The sequence below is a fragment of the Delphinus delphis genome, chromosome 1 (assembly GCF_949987515.2).
Source record: "Delphinus delphis chromosome 1, mDelDel1.2, whole genome shotgun sequence".
In the NCBI taxonomy this organism is placed as follows: Eukaryota; Metazoa; Chordata; class Mammalia; order Artiodactyla; family Delphinidae; genus Delphinus; species Delphinus delphis.
The window spans coordinates 60,017,490-60,031,042 of NC_082683.1; the positions used below are offsets into that span (position 1 = coordinate 60,017,490).

The 13,553-nt window shown below is 36.2% G+C and overlaps 1 protein-coding gene across 1 annotated transcript in view; it reads left to right on the forward strand.

Annotated features, from left to right (window-relative positions):
• Positions 1-13,553, forward strand: part of LRRC7 (leucine rich repeat containing 7) — a 498,137-nt gene that overhangs the window by 442,861 nt on the left and 41,723 nt on the right. Inside the window, exon 24 of the mRNA XM_060005892.1 lies at positions 1,025-1,246. Within this exon, the coding sequence (XP_059861875.1) occupies positions 1,025-1,246 (222 nt within the window). The remainder of the gene's footprint in view (positions 1-1,024; positions 1,247-13,553) is intronic.

Here is a 13,553-nt window from a genome sequence, read left to right on the forward strand (position 1 = left end):
AGGACTCTGCCCTTCCACTGCAGGGGGCACAGGTTTGATCCCTGGTCGGGGAATTAAGAGCCCCACAAGCTGCGAGGCATGGCTAAATAAATAAACAAATGGCATGTTCTAGGTTATCAGCTCACAAACAGAACTGCTTGCTTGACAGAAAAGATATAAGGTAGAATGACTCAAGGAGCCCATGCTAGAATGAAGGTAAGAAAATCGGAATGAACGAGAAACAGGATTAGGCACCAGTCATTTAAAGATGGGAGACCAAAGTAAGCATGCCCTTTCTCCTCTACCAACCACCCTCAAGGGCTGATAAATGATCATTGTTGTTTTAAATGAGGTACTGTTAAGTCTCTCTGAAAGCTCATGTGAAGATGATCTGCATGCAGAGTTCACTTTAAAGACCTTTCCATATCTAGTGCTTCTACAGGCTACAGATATTCGCAGGAATTTATCACATGATTAATTTTTAATGGAACTTAAAGATTGCAAAAACCATACTCTTGATTTAATATTGCAGAAAATTAATAAATATTGATTATACTCACCTGAACAAGCTTCCTATACATGTGTGTGGCATAAAGGCAAATATGCAATTCAGTTCTTTTGCTGCAGAATTAGAAAGTAGCTTCTATAATTTTCTCCCTGATGTTTCATATATTACATCTCTCTCCTTGCTATTATTCTAAATGAAATGCCAGATAGAACTCCACTTTATTTTTTAAGTTGTGACTTTTTTTTCTTCTTGAGATTTTCCAAACTGAACTTTGTTTCCTTAAAATGGGGGCTAAAATAAGCTTTGGCAAGCCATCAGATGACAAGTGTATTTAACGTGACCTTGCTCCGATATTAGCATTTTCACAAACCACAGCAGGCAGACCCTTACTGTTTTTTCATTATCCTTCCTAGCCATGGCTGAAAGCCCAAATTATGCCACTTTACTTACTGGAGAAGTATTCTGTACTTTCTTTTTTCTAATTTAATCACATCCTTTCAACACCACAAACCTTCTGACAGATTATCTTCTCCACAGGCAGGCAGCCACATCCAGACCTTGATGGGGTCCCAGAGCCTTCAACATCGTAGCCGGGAGCAGCAGCCATATGAGGGAAACATAAACAAAGTGACCATCCAGCAGTTTCAGTCACCATTGCCTATTCAGATCCCCTCTTCACAGGCCACCCGGGGACCTCAGCCTGGACGGTGCTTAATTCAAACTAAAGGGCAAAGGAGTATGGATGGCTATCCAGAGCAGGTGAGTAGAGTTTTTATAATTGATAAATTTTCAGGAAATATTTGGGGAAAGTCCCATAAATCCGTGGTTTGCCTTCCCTCATTAATGTAGTTTGCGACACATTAATGCTGTCACCATGTTGAATGGAGTAGAGCACTCTTTGTAGGGATTTTATCATTATTTTCATTGGTTAAGAACTACAACATAGAGTAATTGATGGTTGGTAAAATGCCCATTTCACATAAAGAAAAATTGATGAATTGGAATAGTTTTTTCTGGTTTATCCTGCACCTCCTTCTGCCCACTCCCAACTCCAATTTAGCTCTGCAGCACAGCTTTTGAATGTTACAAAGAGCTTCAATGGATTAGGTATATTTACCAAGGCCTTTGGTGAAATCGACAGTGTAAAAACTGAACTGTATATTCCCCTCGATTTGTGGGAACATTTTTTAAAAGTTTTATCTTCTGATTTTTGAGTAATACAGAGATAAAGCTTTGCTATGAACAAAATGATAAAGAGCAGTTAGGAAGGAAACATTTATGAAACGCTCCAAAAGCTATTGATAAGTGCCATGTAGTAAAAAAAGAATTGCTCCTCCTCTGACCTATTTAAATTAGGATCTGGTTTTCCATTGTAGACTCTGCTTTCCTTTCTTAAGGCCAGAACACTGAATAAGATCTCATCTGTTGAGTCATATTAAGGTTAGAAAGTAAGACATCAAGATATTAATACTCTCAGAAAATTAATTTCTCTTATTAATTAGTAAGAGAAATTAATTTAATTAATTTAATTAAAATTAATTTCTCTTATTTCATTCTTTAGATAATTAGGCAAAGCTCCCACTGACTTCTCTAACCCCTTAATATGGTTTATAAAGGTTTCACTTTATTATTGCTTATTCAAAGCTTCACGTATCACCGTCCTTATTTCCTAAACATATCAGACAAGATTATCTTCATTCTCCAGTTTTTTCCTTTATGCCGTTGGGTCATTTATTATTTGGATCCCAGCTGCTCCTGACATCTCCTGAGTTTCTTAATACCCTTCTTGAAGCTGAGATAGGGTTTTTGGGGGGGTTTTTTTGGCGGTACGCGGGCCTCTCATTGTTGGGGCCTCTCCCGCTGCGGAGCACAGGCTCCGGACGCGCAGGCTCAGCGGCCATGGTTCACGGGCCCAGCCACTCCGCGGCATGTGGGATCTTCCGGGACCAGGGCACGAACCCGTGTCCCCTGCATCAGCAGGCGGACTCCCAACCACTGCGCCACCAGGGAAGCCCTGAGATAGGGTTTTTTAAGATAATCTTCTTCCTATCCTGCCTTGATCTAGGCCAAATGTTGGATTTAAGGTAAAATAAATCAGACAGGTGTCTTTAATCAGGTAATGAGGTGAGGTTTTTAATTCTAAAAAGTTAATAAACTTTTAAATTATTCTTTACCGCAGGCAGCTTAGGTTAAAAATTGTTCATATATCCTCTCCCCCACAAATATCATAACTTCAATCCAGTTCTCTGATTTAATGATTCCTGTTAACAGGAATAATTAATAAGATAAGTTATTACAAAATTTTTTTCTCCCAGAATCAGCACATTTAAAATCCACTGAGATCAATGCCCTTTGTTTCCCCTACTTTGAATAGTAGGGTTAGTATTAACATACAGTTATTCTTAACACTCTAAATTTAAAGGTCTTTTTTACATTATTTCTCAAAAAATACATAAATTATATAGCTTGACTTAATGAGAGGATTATTAAGTTTTAGTTTACATGCTTATCAAACTTAAACTATCATGATTCTTTCAAAGAATGTATTTATAGTCATTGTAAGTGTTTTGATTTGTAGCTCTAACAACATCAGGTGTCTTTCAAACTGAGAGATAAAAACTTAAACATTCAATGGTTATATTAAGGAAAGTACTTAAGTGTAATTCCTTTTGAATTCCTGGTTTTTTCTGCCTTGGTTTCAGGCTGAAATGGTTTGGAATGCTGAGATGAAAACTTTGGAGTGACCACGAGAAAGCCTAAGGAGCATTTAAACCAATAGTACTAGTCCCCAAACTATGCTCCCCCCTCCCCTGAGTTATAAATCTGGAGACAGTTTCTCAAAACCTTTTTCATGATTCAGTGTAATATTTATCCACTACCAGTGGCATGCTGGAGCATACTCATCCTGGCTCATTACTGTGTGCATATCTTCCCAACTCTACCTTCAGGGACACCACACTGATAGGTTGAAATTATGGGGATAATTACACCAGGGAAATGAGCAAATACTACAAACCAGGGCCCTCCCCTTCCCCCAGCCAGCTCTTAAACATTCTCCAGCACACCACAACTACTACACTGTTTTCTTTCATCTCTTTTTCTTTTTCTAAACCTCTCCACTTCTTTGTTTAGCTCTATAGCATTCAGGAAAGAGAATACTAGGAATAGGTTTCAGAATTTGGAGTTTGAGTTCCATGTTAACTTTTATTAAAGTGTGTGAATCTGGACAAGTCATTAACTCTTTCCTGAGGTTCTGTTTTTCTCCTTATAAAATGAGAACATTACCACCCACCAACAACATTCAAAAAGTTTTTTAGAGAGTCCAATGATACAATTCTACATGTACACACACGCACACAAAGTAAGCCTGGCCCTGAGAGTAAAGAAATAGGAAACAGAAGAAATAAAATTCAAGATTTTAAGAATTCAAATACTGGAGGGCACTTAATGAATATCAGTCCAACCTCCCTAGTCTATAGATAGAAAACAAACAAACAAACAGAAAGAGGCTGAAGGAGGTTATGTAATTCACTCTCATAATAAAAATATTTTATGTATTTTTTACCTTCCTAACTCATTTTTCTTTTGAAAACTCAGACCTCTCTAATATGTGTGTGTGCCCTTTAAAGCAAGACTTTTTCCATATTTAACAAGAAAAAAAAAAGGAGGAAAATATTTAAAACATTTAAGAACTGTATAATTTCACACGAAAATTATAGAGTAGCAATTGAAGTGCAAAGACCAAGGAGGTAACTGAAAATTCTAATATGGGTTTCAGGCATATAAATCAAGTTACTTTATTTTCATAAGGCATTTCTAGTGGTGCATTAAAAGGGCCATTAAGAGAAAACAGAGTTTTCTTAAATGATTACTACAAAAACAATGTTAAATTTGGTCAAGTACAATATGGAAAAAATCTAAGTCATTCATAATTTTTAAGTGCAAGGAGACATCATAAACATAGTACAGAAGGGTAAGCTGGGATGAAGTGAGAGAGTAGCATTGATATATATACACTACCAAATGTAAAACAGATAGCTAGTGAGAAGCAGCCGCATAGCTCAGGGAGATCAGCTCTGTGCTTTGTGACCACCTAAAGGGGTGGGATAGGGAGGGTGGGAGGGAGCGCAATAGGGAGGGGATATGGGGACATATGTATACGTATAGTTGATTCACTTTGTTATACATCAGAAACTAACACAACATTGTAAAGCAATTATACTCCAATAAAGATGTTAAAAAATAAGTAAATAAAAAATAAACATAGTACAAATAAACATGCTGTGTGCAGCATGACAAAGCACAATAATTTCTACTAAAGCTTGGAGATTTTACTTTAAAAAAGTAATCACTTATTGGAATGCTACAGGTGAAAAACAACCGATTACAACGAATCTACATTTTTTTAATTCAGGGAAGAGAAGTCTGAATGAAAGTAGGAAAAGAAAAGACAACAGTTGCCGTACATTGAGTGCCTACTATGCTATTTATACTATATAAAGTGTATTTATGCTATAAATACCATGTATCTTACACACAGGCCTGGTTTCATGGTGTGTGAACTGTGCAGCTGCACAAAGTCCTGCATTTGGAAGTGCCCCATACTTGGTTTAATGCTCTGCTGTCACCAGCTTGTAATTCTTAAAAATCATTCAACAAAGAGCCTCACATTTTCATTTTGCATCAGGCCCCACTAATTACATAGTTGGTCCTGCTTACACACGCTATTTCATTTAATCCTCACAATAATCTTATTTCCTTTTTATAAATGAAGAAACCAAGGCACAGAGAAAATAAGTAACTTGTAAGAGGTATAATTGGTCAAGCTACTTGTGAGCGGTATAATTGGTCAAGCTGGAATTTTAATCCAGATCTAACCCAGAACCCAAGTTCTGTGTACCAGTCTTACCATTAAATTAACCACATGATCCAGACGATTGCTGTGGCCTCAGTGTCCCTTTCTGTCAAATAATATTAGTTAAACGTGTTTCAGCTACAATTCAGAGTTATAGAACTGCCTTATACAGATGGTATGCTGACTGGAACTCACATGAACACTTCCAATTCTTTGAAAAGCAAAAATACTCAACAAATGGAAAGTTTTATTATTAGAAAAAGTATACCTCTGTATCTCTTAATGTGACCTAAAGAACTAATGAATTTCTAATCTGATTAAAATAAGTTCCATACAGCAATGAACATACATAATAAATGCTACCACTAATGAAGTTGAATGAATTTAAATGAATGTCATATTTTACCTAACCTGCACACTTAACCTTTTTTAGCCATAAAGAAGTACTTAGTAAACTTTGATGTTCCACCTGAATGATGAAACCATCTCAACTTTCAAACTACCCATCACAATAAAACAAGGCAAAATATCTAAGAATTCTAATTTAATACACTTACTTTTACATATCTATTTTTCATAGACGTTAAGTATCATCTGTTTTCTGGCATAAAATATATGGAAGTGATTTTTAAACCATAATGTGCGACCCAGATTCAAGGTATTAATTTCCATAGACTAGAAATCTGATGTGTAATAATGGATATTCTTTTTAACAAATTATCTACAACAAAATCACGTGCATGTCACTTGAAGTTCATTATCAGGGAATTTTACTTAGAAAAGGTATTATAATGCATAAACCTTTTTGATTATTGATGAACATAATAGAGACTAATAGAGTTGTACTAAACAGTGAGCTGAAGAAAGCCAGAAAGTAAGATTTGACTCCTTCCCATTCCACATGAAAACTCTTAGCCATCATATCCATTCTCTTAGCTCTTCCCTTTGTTTCCCAATCCAAATGACTATTCAGCTTATCCTCCCCTTCACAATAAAGTATTACTTTATATCAGATATTCTCAACCTCAGCTGTACATTAGAATCTGCTCAGCTTTTTTTTTAATTGATGTATAGGTGATTAACAATATCATATTAATTTTAGGTATACAGCATAGTGATTCAGTATTTTTGCAGATTATATTCCATTATAAGTTACTACAAGATAATGGCTATAATTCCCTGTGCTATACAATATATTCTTGTTGTTTATTTTATACATAATGGTTTGTATCTGTTAATCCCATATCCCTAATTTGTCCCTCCCCCAACCCTTTCCCTTTGGTAACCACAAGGTTGTTTTCTATGTCTATGTGTCTGTTTCTGTGTTGCATATATTCATTTGTACTATTTTTTAGAGTCCACTTATAAGTGATATCATACAGTATTTGTCTTTCTCTGTCTGACTTATTTCATTTAGCATAATACACTCCAAGTTCATCCATGTTGTTGCAAATGGAAAAATTTCATCCTTTTTTTATGGCTGAGTAATATTCTATTGTGTATATATACTATGTCTTCTTTATCCATTTGTCTATTTATGGGCACTTGGGTTATTTCCATGTCTTGGATATTGTAAACAGTGCTTCTATGAACATTGGGGTGCATATATCTTTTCAAATTAGTGTTTTCGTTTTTTCTGGATATATACCCAGGAGTCAAATTACTGGATCATATGGTGGTTCTACTTTAGTTTTTTGAGGAAATTCCATGATGCCCGATGGAGGCTGCTCAGGAACTTTGAAAAATACTCATGCCCTGGCCTCATCCCCAAAGAAACTGATTTCATTAGCCTGGATGTGAGCTGGGTAATGGGAATTTTTGAAATTCCCCAGGTGATTCTATTGTGTAGCCAAGGCTGAGAACTGATATTGAGATATTCTATAACTCAGCAATTTGCCAGCTGAATAGCATAGTGTTATTAACACTATTTAGAAGTATACACAAGTCATCCATAACTTGTTGGATAGTCTTTATAGAAACTAACATAAACTTGGTTTTTCTGTTTTGCAAATGTATAATCCGAGGCAAAGCATATCTGTATATGTGGAACATATAGACCCCAAAGCAGAACTAGGAAGGAAAAACATCAGCATGATGCTTCAAATGTCTCAAAATCCTTTCATATATTAACTGATTTAATCTAACCAATAATGCTGTGGTGGATAGAGCAGTTCCTGTTTTACTGACTAAAAATCTAAGATTCAGAGAAGTCGAGCTAGAATTAGAATCCAATTTCATGAGTCTACCACATAATGCTACAGCCTGCTGCACTCTAGCCAAACATAGAGGTCAAGAGTAAGCCCACACTGGAAGAATAAAAATAGAAAAGTGCACCCTCAAGTCCATGTCTGCCCCAGACAAGAGGACATACCCGCTAATGAACCTAACATATCAGGAGGGCCAGAGCTCCATAGCTGTTTCCTGCCAGTTCCTGTGAGTATACATTTGAACTAAAGTTTGTGCCTAAAAGAGAACTTGTAACATTACATTAGAATTACATTAGAATAAGCCTTGTGAGTTATACAAAGCAGCTCACACCCATCGTATTCAAGGGGAAATAAAAACAAAGCTCTGAAACCCTCCTGGAAGGAGATGCTATAGTGTACCCTGGAAGAAATCATTTTGATACTTAATAATATGTGGAGTACATGAAGCTTTTGGCTAAGACATGATTTCAGACATCTCTTTAGATGCTCTGATCAGTTGCCTGAAGGGCTCACAAGGGTTCCAGGTGAGGCTTCATCTAACCTCACCTCATCCAGGTGAGGTTCCAGGTGAGGTTCACTCGGAACCAAGTGAAGAAAAATACATTATCCTAAGTGTTTGATATAAGAAGAAAAACTTGGAAATATTTGGGTTTTTTAATCATGAATTTTAAAATTAAAAGGCAATAATTTAATAAAGATGGTTAGAAAATAGATATTAAGATGGTTTTAATGTATATTATTTACTCAAATGATTTCAGGGACATCCCATACCTCATCCTGCTCTACTTAAATTACTGCTATTTACGCATATTTTCCCCATAGAATTTTATTCTCCAGCAACCAAAGTAATACTGCAACTCTAAATTCATACTTTGACACAAATAATGTCTAACTCAACACCACAAATTCTACAAATTGACTTTATGAATTATGTTTAGTCAAATAGTAGGATTCAGTAAACACTACAGTAGGAATCAGAAGGCCTCTTTCAGTGTTCCACTAAATATATGTATGGTCTTCTTGGTTTCCTCAAGTTTAAAATGAAGGAAATGAAGTGAATAACCTTTAAAATGCATTTACAGACGAAAGAACATTTGAGTTTCTATTTTCTAGTTACGTACAGAGTTGGCTATTTTTTTCTGAAAGATCTAGAAAATGCTACTCAAAGGATTTTATTCATCAACCTATTAGTATGTTTCTTCAAAAGATTTAATTAGCACTTTTAGTTGGACTTGCATCTCTGATACACAACAGAAAAAGATATGAAAATAGAAGTATCAAAAAAAATTTTAATATTAACATTTATATATTTTTATAATTATTACCTTTTTTAGTCTATGACACAGCCTTGTTAGAAATTTTGGGAATGCAGAGAAGTTTTATGTAGATTTTGTGTGGCTGTGCAATACACATAGTGTAAATCACAACAAAAGTTATAATACCTTATCATTGCATAGCACTCTTTATTGTACAAGCACTGTTATATAATAACCTATAAGACCAGGAACTAAAAGTGAAAGTAGCAGCAAATTTAATTTCCAGTTTAATTTCAGTACCATGAAGCATTCTCTCTACTTCTGTCAAGTCCCATAATCAAATCTCCGTCATCATCTCATTTGATCTCTCAGCAAGTGGCTTGACTGAACTCTTTCTTTAAATTTTCTTCACTTGGCTATCACTATTCTACCGCTTTCCCTCTTTCCACACTAGCCATTCTTTCCTGATTTCTTTATTGACTCCTTTTCTGTTCCCGACCTTTAAATGATAGAGTGATCCAGTGCTCAAACCTTGACCCCCTTCTCTTTTGTATCCATACTCACACCTGTATGATTTCATTCACTTCCAGGATGGATGAGTCCAAGATTTATATATCTCCAGCTCTGGCCTCTCCCCTGTACTCCAGATGTTTATATTCAATTACCCACTTGTTGATATCTCAACCTGGATGTCCAATGAATTCCTTAAACTTAGCATAGTCAAAAGAAACTCTTGTTTCCCAGCCCTGCCCTACCAAACCTGCTTCTCTTCTAGATTTCCCCATTTTAGTTAATGGCTCTTCTATTTATCTTGTTGCTATGGCCAAAGATCCTTGACTTCCCTTTCTCACAGTCCACGTACAAGTCACAGCAATTCCATTAAAATATATTCTGAATTCACCACTTTTCATCACCTGCACTGCTACCATCTTATCAGCCATCACCTCACTCCTATCTACTTCAGTAGCTCCCTAATTGTTTTCTCTTTTGCTGGTTGCTTTTCTCCAGTCTGTTTTCCACTGCCAGAGTGATCTCTTTAAAACATGAATCAGATCATGTCAGTCTTCTGCTTAAAAATCCCTAGTGGCTTGAAAACTTCTGAACCCTTATAAATCCTCACTATGGCGTGAAGTCCCTACAGACCTGGACCCTGCCTCCTCTCCTTCTACTCTCTCCTTAGCCATTTTCTCTCTCGTCATGCTGATCATGTTGTTGTTGCTGATTTTAACAGCCTTATTGATATAGTTTAGACACGGTAAAGTTCACCTGTTTAAATTGAACAATTTAGTGGTTTTTAGTATATTTATACAGTTGTACCACCATCACCATAATCTAATTTTTAAACAGTTTCATAATTCCAAAAAGAAACCTTGTACCCATTAGCGGTCATCTTCCATACTCCCTGCCCTCTATTCTGCCCCCAGCCCTAGACAATCATTCATCTACATTGTATCTCTATACATTTGTCTATTCTGGACATTTCATATAAATGAGATCATAGGACATATGAAGTTTTTTGTGACTGGCTAATTTTAATTAGCATAATGTGCTTAGTGTAGCACATATCAGTAATTCATTCCTTTTTACTGACAAATAATATTCCATTATATGGCTATACCATATATTGCTTATGCATTCATCAGGTGATAGACATTTGCGTTCTTTCCACTTTTTGAACATTCATGTACAAATTTGTGTGTGAAGGTACATTTTTATTGTGCTTGGGTAGTTACCTAGGAATGAACTTGCTGGGTTATATGGTAATTATGTTTATCAATTTTAAGGAGCTTCTAAACTCTTTTCTAAAGTGTCTGCCACATTTTACTCCCACCAGCAATGTGAGTGTTCTAATTTCTCCACATCCTCACCAATATTTGTCATTGTCTTTCTTTTTTATTATAGCCATCTTGTGAAGTATTGATAGTATCTCATTGTGGGGTTTTTTGGGATTTTTTGTGTTTTTTTTTTGCGGTACGCGGGCCTCTCACTGTTGTGGCCTCTCCCGTTGTGGAGCACAGGCTCCGGACGCGCAGGCTCAGCGGCCATGGCCCACAGGCCCAGCCGCTCCGCGGCATGTGGGATCTTCCCGGACCGGGGCACGAACCCGTGTCCCCTGCATCGGCAGGCAGACTCTCAACCGCTGCACCACCAGGGAAGCCCCTCTCATTGTGTTTTTAATCTACATTTCTCTAATAACTAATGATGTTGAGTAGCTTTTCGTGTGTTTATTAGTCATTCATATATCTTCTTTGAGTAAATGTCTATTAAAATTCTTTGCCCATTTTTTAATTAGGTTATTTGAACTGTAACTGTCGTTCATATATTCCAGATACAAAATATTTTCTCCCATTCTGTAGGTTGTCTTTTCACTTTCTTGATGGTCTCTTTAAGGCACCAAAGTTTTTAATTTTGATAAAGTCAGTCATCTCCTTTATAACATTTGGTTTCATATCTAAGAAATCATTGCTTAACTCAAGATGACGGAGATTTACTTCTATTTTCTTCCTAAAGGTTTATAGTTTTAGCTCTTGCACTTCAGTCCCTGATTTATTTTGCATTAATTTTTGTGTATGGTATGAGGTACAGGTAAAAATCATTATTTTTCATGTAGATATCCAGTTGTCCCTATACAATTTGTTTAAAAATTATCCTTTCCTCATTGAATTATCTTAGACCTTTTGTTGAAAATCAAATGACCACAAATGTTAGGGTTTATATCTTGATTCTCCGTTCTATTTCACTGATCTATATGTCTGTCCATATGCCGTCTTGTTGTCCTTTGACTTTACAAAGATCCATCTGTCTTCAGGGCATTTAAAATTGCTGTTCTCCCTGCCTGGAATAGTTTTCCCATTTTTCTTATTGTCTGTTGCTTGATCCTTTATCTCATTCACATTTCTGCTCAAATGTCACATCCTCAGAGAGGCCTTTCTTAGCTACTCCAACTAAAATAGCTCCTCACTCCTGTTCCGTCAAACTGTACTTACTTTCCTGCTTTATTTTTTTGCACAGCTCATATCACTATCTGGAATTACTTCCTGTTCACATGTTTACTATCTGTCTTCCCCATTAGAATGTAAGTTCCATGAGGGCAAGGATTTTTTGTCTGTCTGATAAGGTGCCTAGCACTTAGTAGAAAATCGATAAATATTTGTGGCATAAAGACATGAATCATGATTTGTACAACCATTTTCATTTTCAAAGTTACAGCAGTTTTTCCAAGCAGTTAACAATATAATTGGAGCACTTCTTTGAATAACTGGCATATCTTCGAAAAACTCATCACATGTTTTAAGAAAGAGTCATCATATACTTTTGACAGTGAATAATTGAGAGTATCTTTTGTCACACATGCATATTACCAATTTATTTATTCAACCAAAAGTTAATTGAGTGTTAACGATGTGCCAGCCACTGTTGTAGATAGTCAATGAAGAGATAACATAATAGACATTCAGAGGTGATTCAGATGTCCTACTTGATTAAAACTCCATGCGGAATGTGGATGTCTCTTCACCAGACCTTCTCTATGTTAATACTCTCAGGGTTCAAAGCTGGAAATGGCCTCAGAGGTGAAACATTTTTAGTTACAAAGTCCTTTCTTGATGCTTCAGCAATTAACAGTCCTTAAATAGATCAAAAATTTACCTTGAATTTCTTACAGTACAGAATATTTGAAATTCTGCTCACTTCATTTCCCAAAAGAATTTTCTAACAAGTGTATAATTTTTTTCTTTTAAGATAAATCAATTCTTTTATGTCTACAAATAAGCAAGTTTCTTCTCAATTTATTTAGTCAGCTATGCCTCTTGATTATGAGTGACTCAACCTAATAAGACTTAAGCCAAAGGAGAATGTTTAAACTCATATCAGCTGGAACTCCAGAGATGGAGGAAGCTTCAGATAAGGCTTAATGCTAGGCTCAGAGGAAATCATGACTTCTCTCTCTGTGGGCTGGTTCCTGTGCCAAAAAGGCTTTCTCCTCGTGATAGAAAGATAGCTCAAGAGCTTCAGACTCTCTCAGACGTAAAACAAGCAAGAAAGAGCAAGATTCTCTTTCCTGAAAATCCTAATAGCCATCTCATTACTCCTAGTTGATCAAGTGACCTGCTCATCCTATAATAAATCATATTTTTAGGGGATCCAGTGCTTTGCTTTAGGTCTAGATAACATGATTCACTGAGAGCATACAGGCTGAGAATAAAGAAGTGGGTGGTTTTCAAAGAGAATTTGAGGTTATAACTGCCAGACAAAGAATGAATGGATCTTGAGCAGCAAAAACAGCAGGTATCCACTAAAAGCTTCATAATACATACTGCTAGGAAAGAGAATGTTCACTAGAACAAAGCATACGAAGCACGTTAATTACAGCATCACCAGGTATCTTTCTGCAATGCAATTCTCTAATCCTGAATTACACCTCACGCACATGTGCCCACCCACACACACGTATTTCCTTTGTTCTTGCTACTAGGTTTTAGAGCATTGCAAGACCAAATGAGATCACTGCCTTCCAGAGATTATACATTACGACTTCACAGAGCCTCACTGCTACATTACAATCCATTTTTTCGTGGGCTTCTCCAAGTTATGACCCAGTATTTTAATCAGAGCAAGATTAACACAAACCAGATATATCAAGTAGTCAAATGATGGAAGCAGACTCTGAAAGAAGCAAATGCACCATTTCCTGCCAAACTGTTGCTGTTATCTTCAGCCAGCAATTTCACTCATTGATATCAATAACT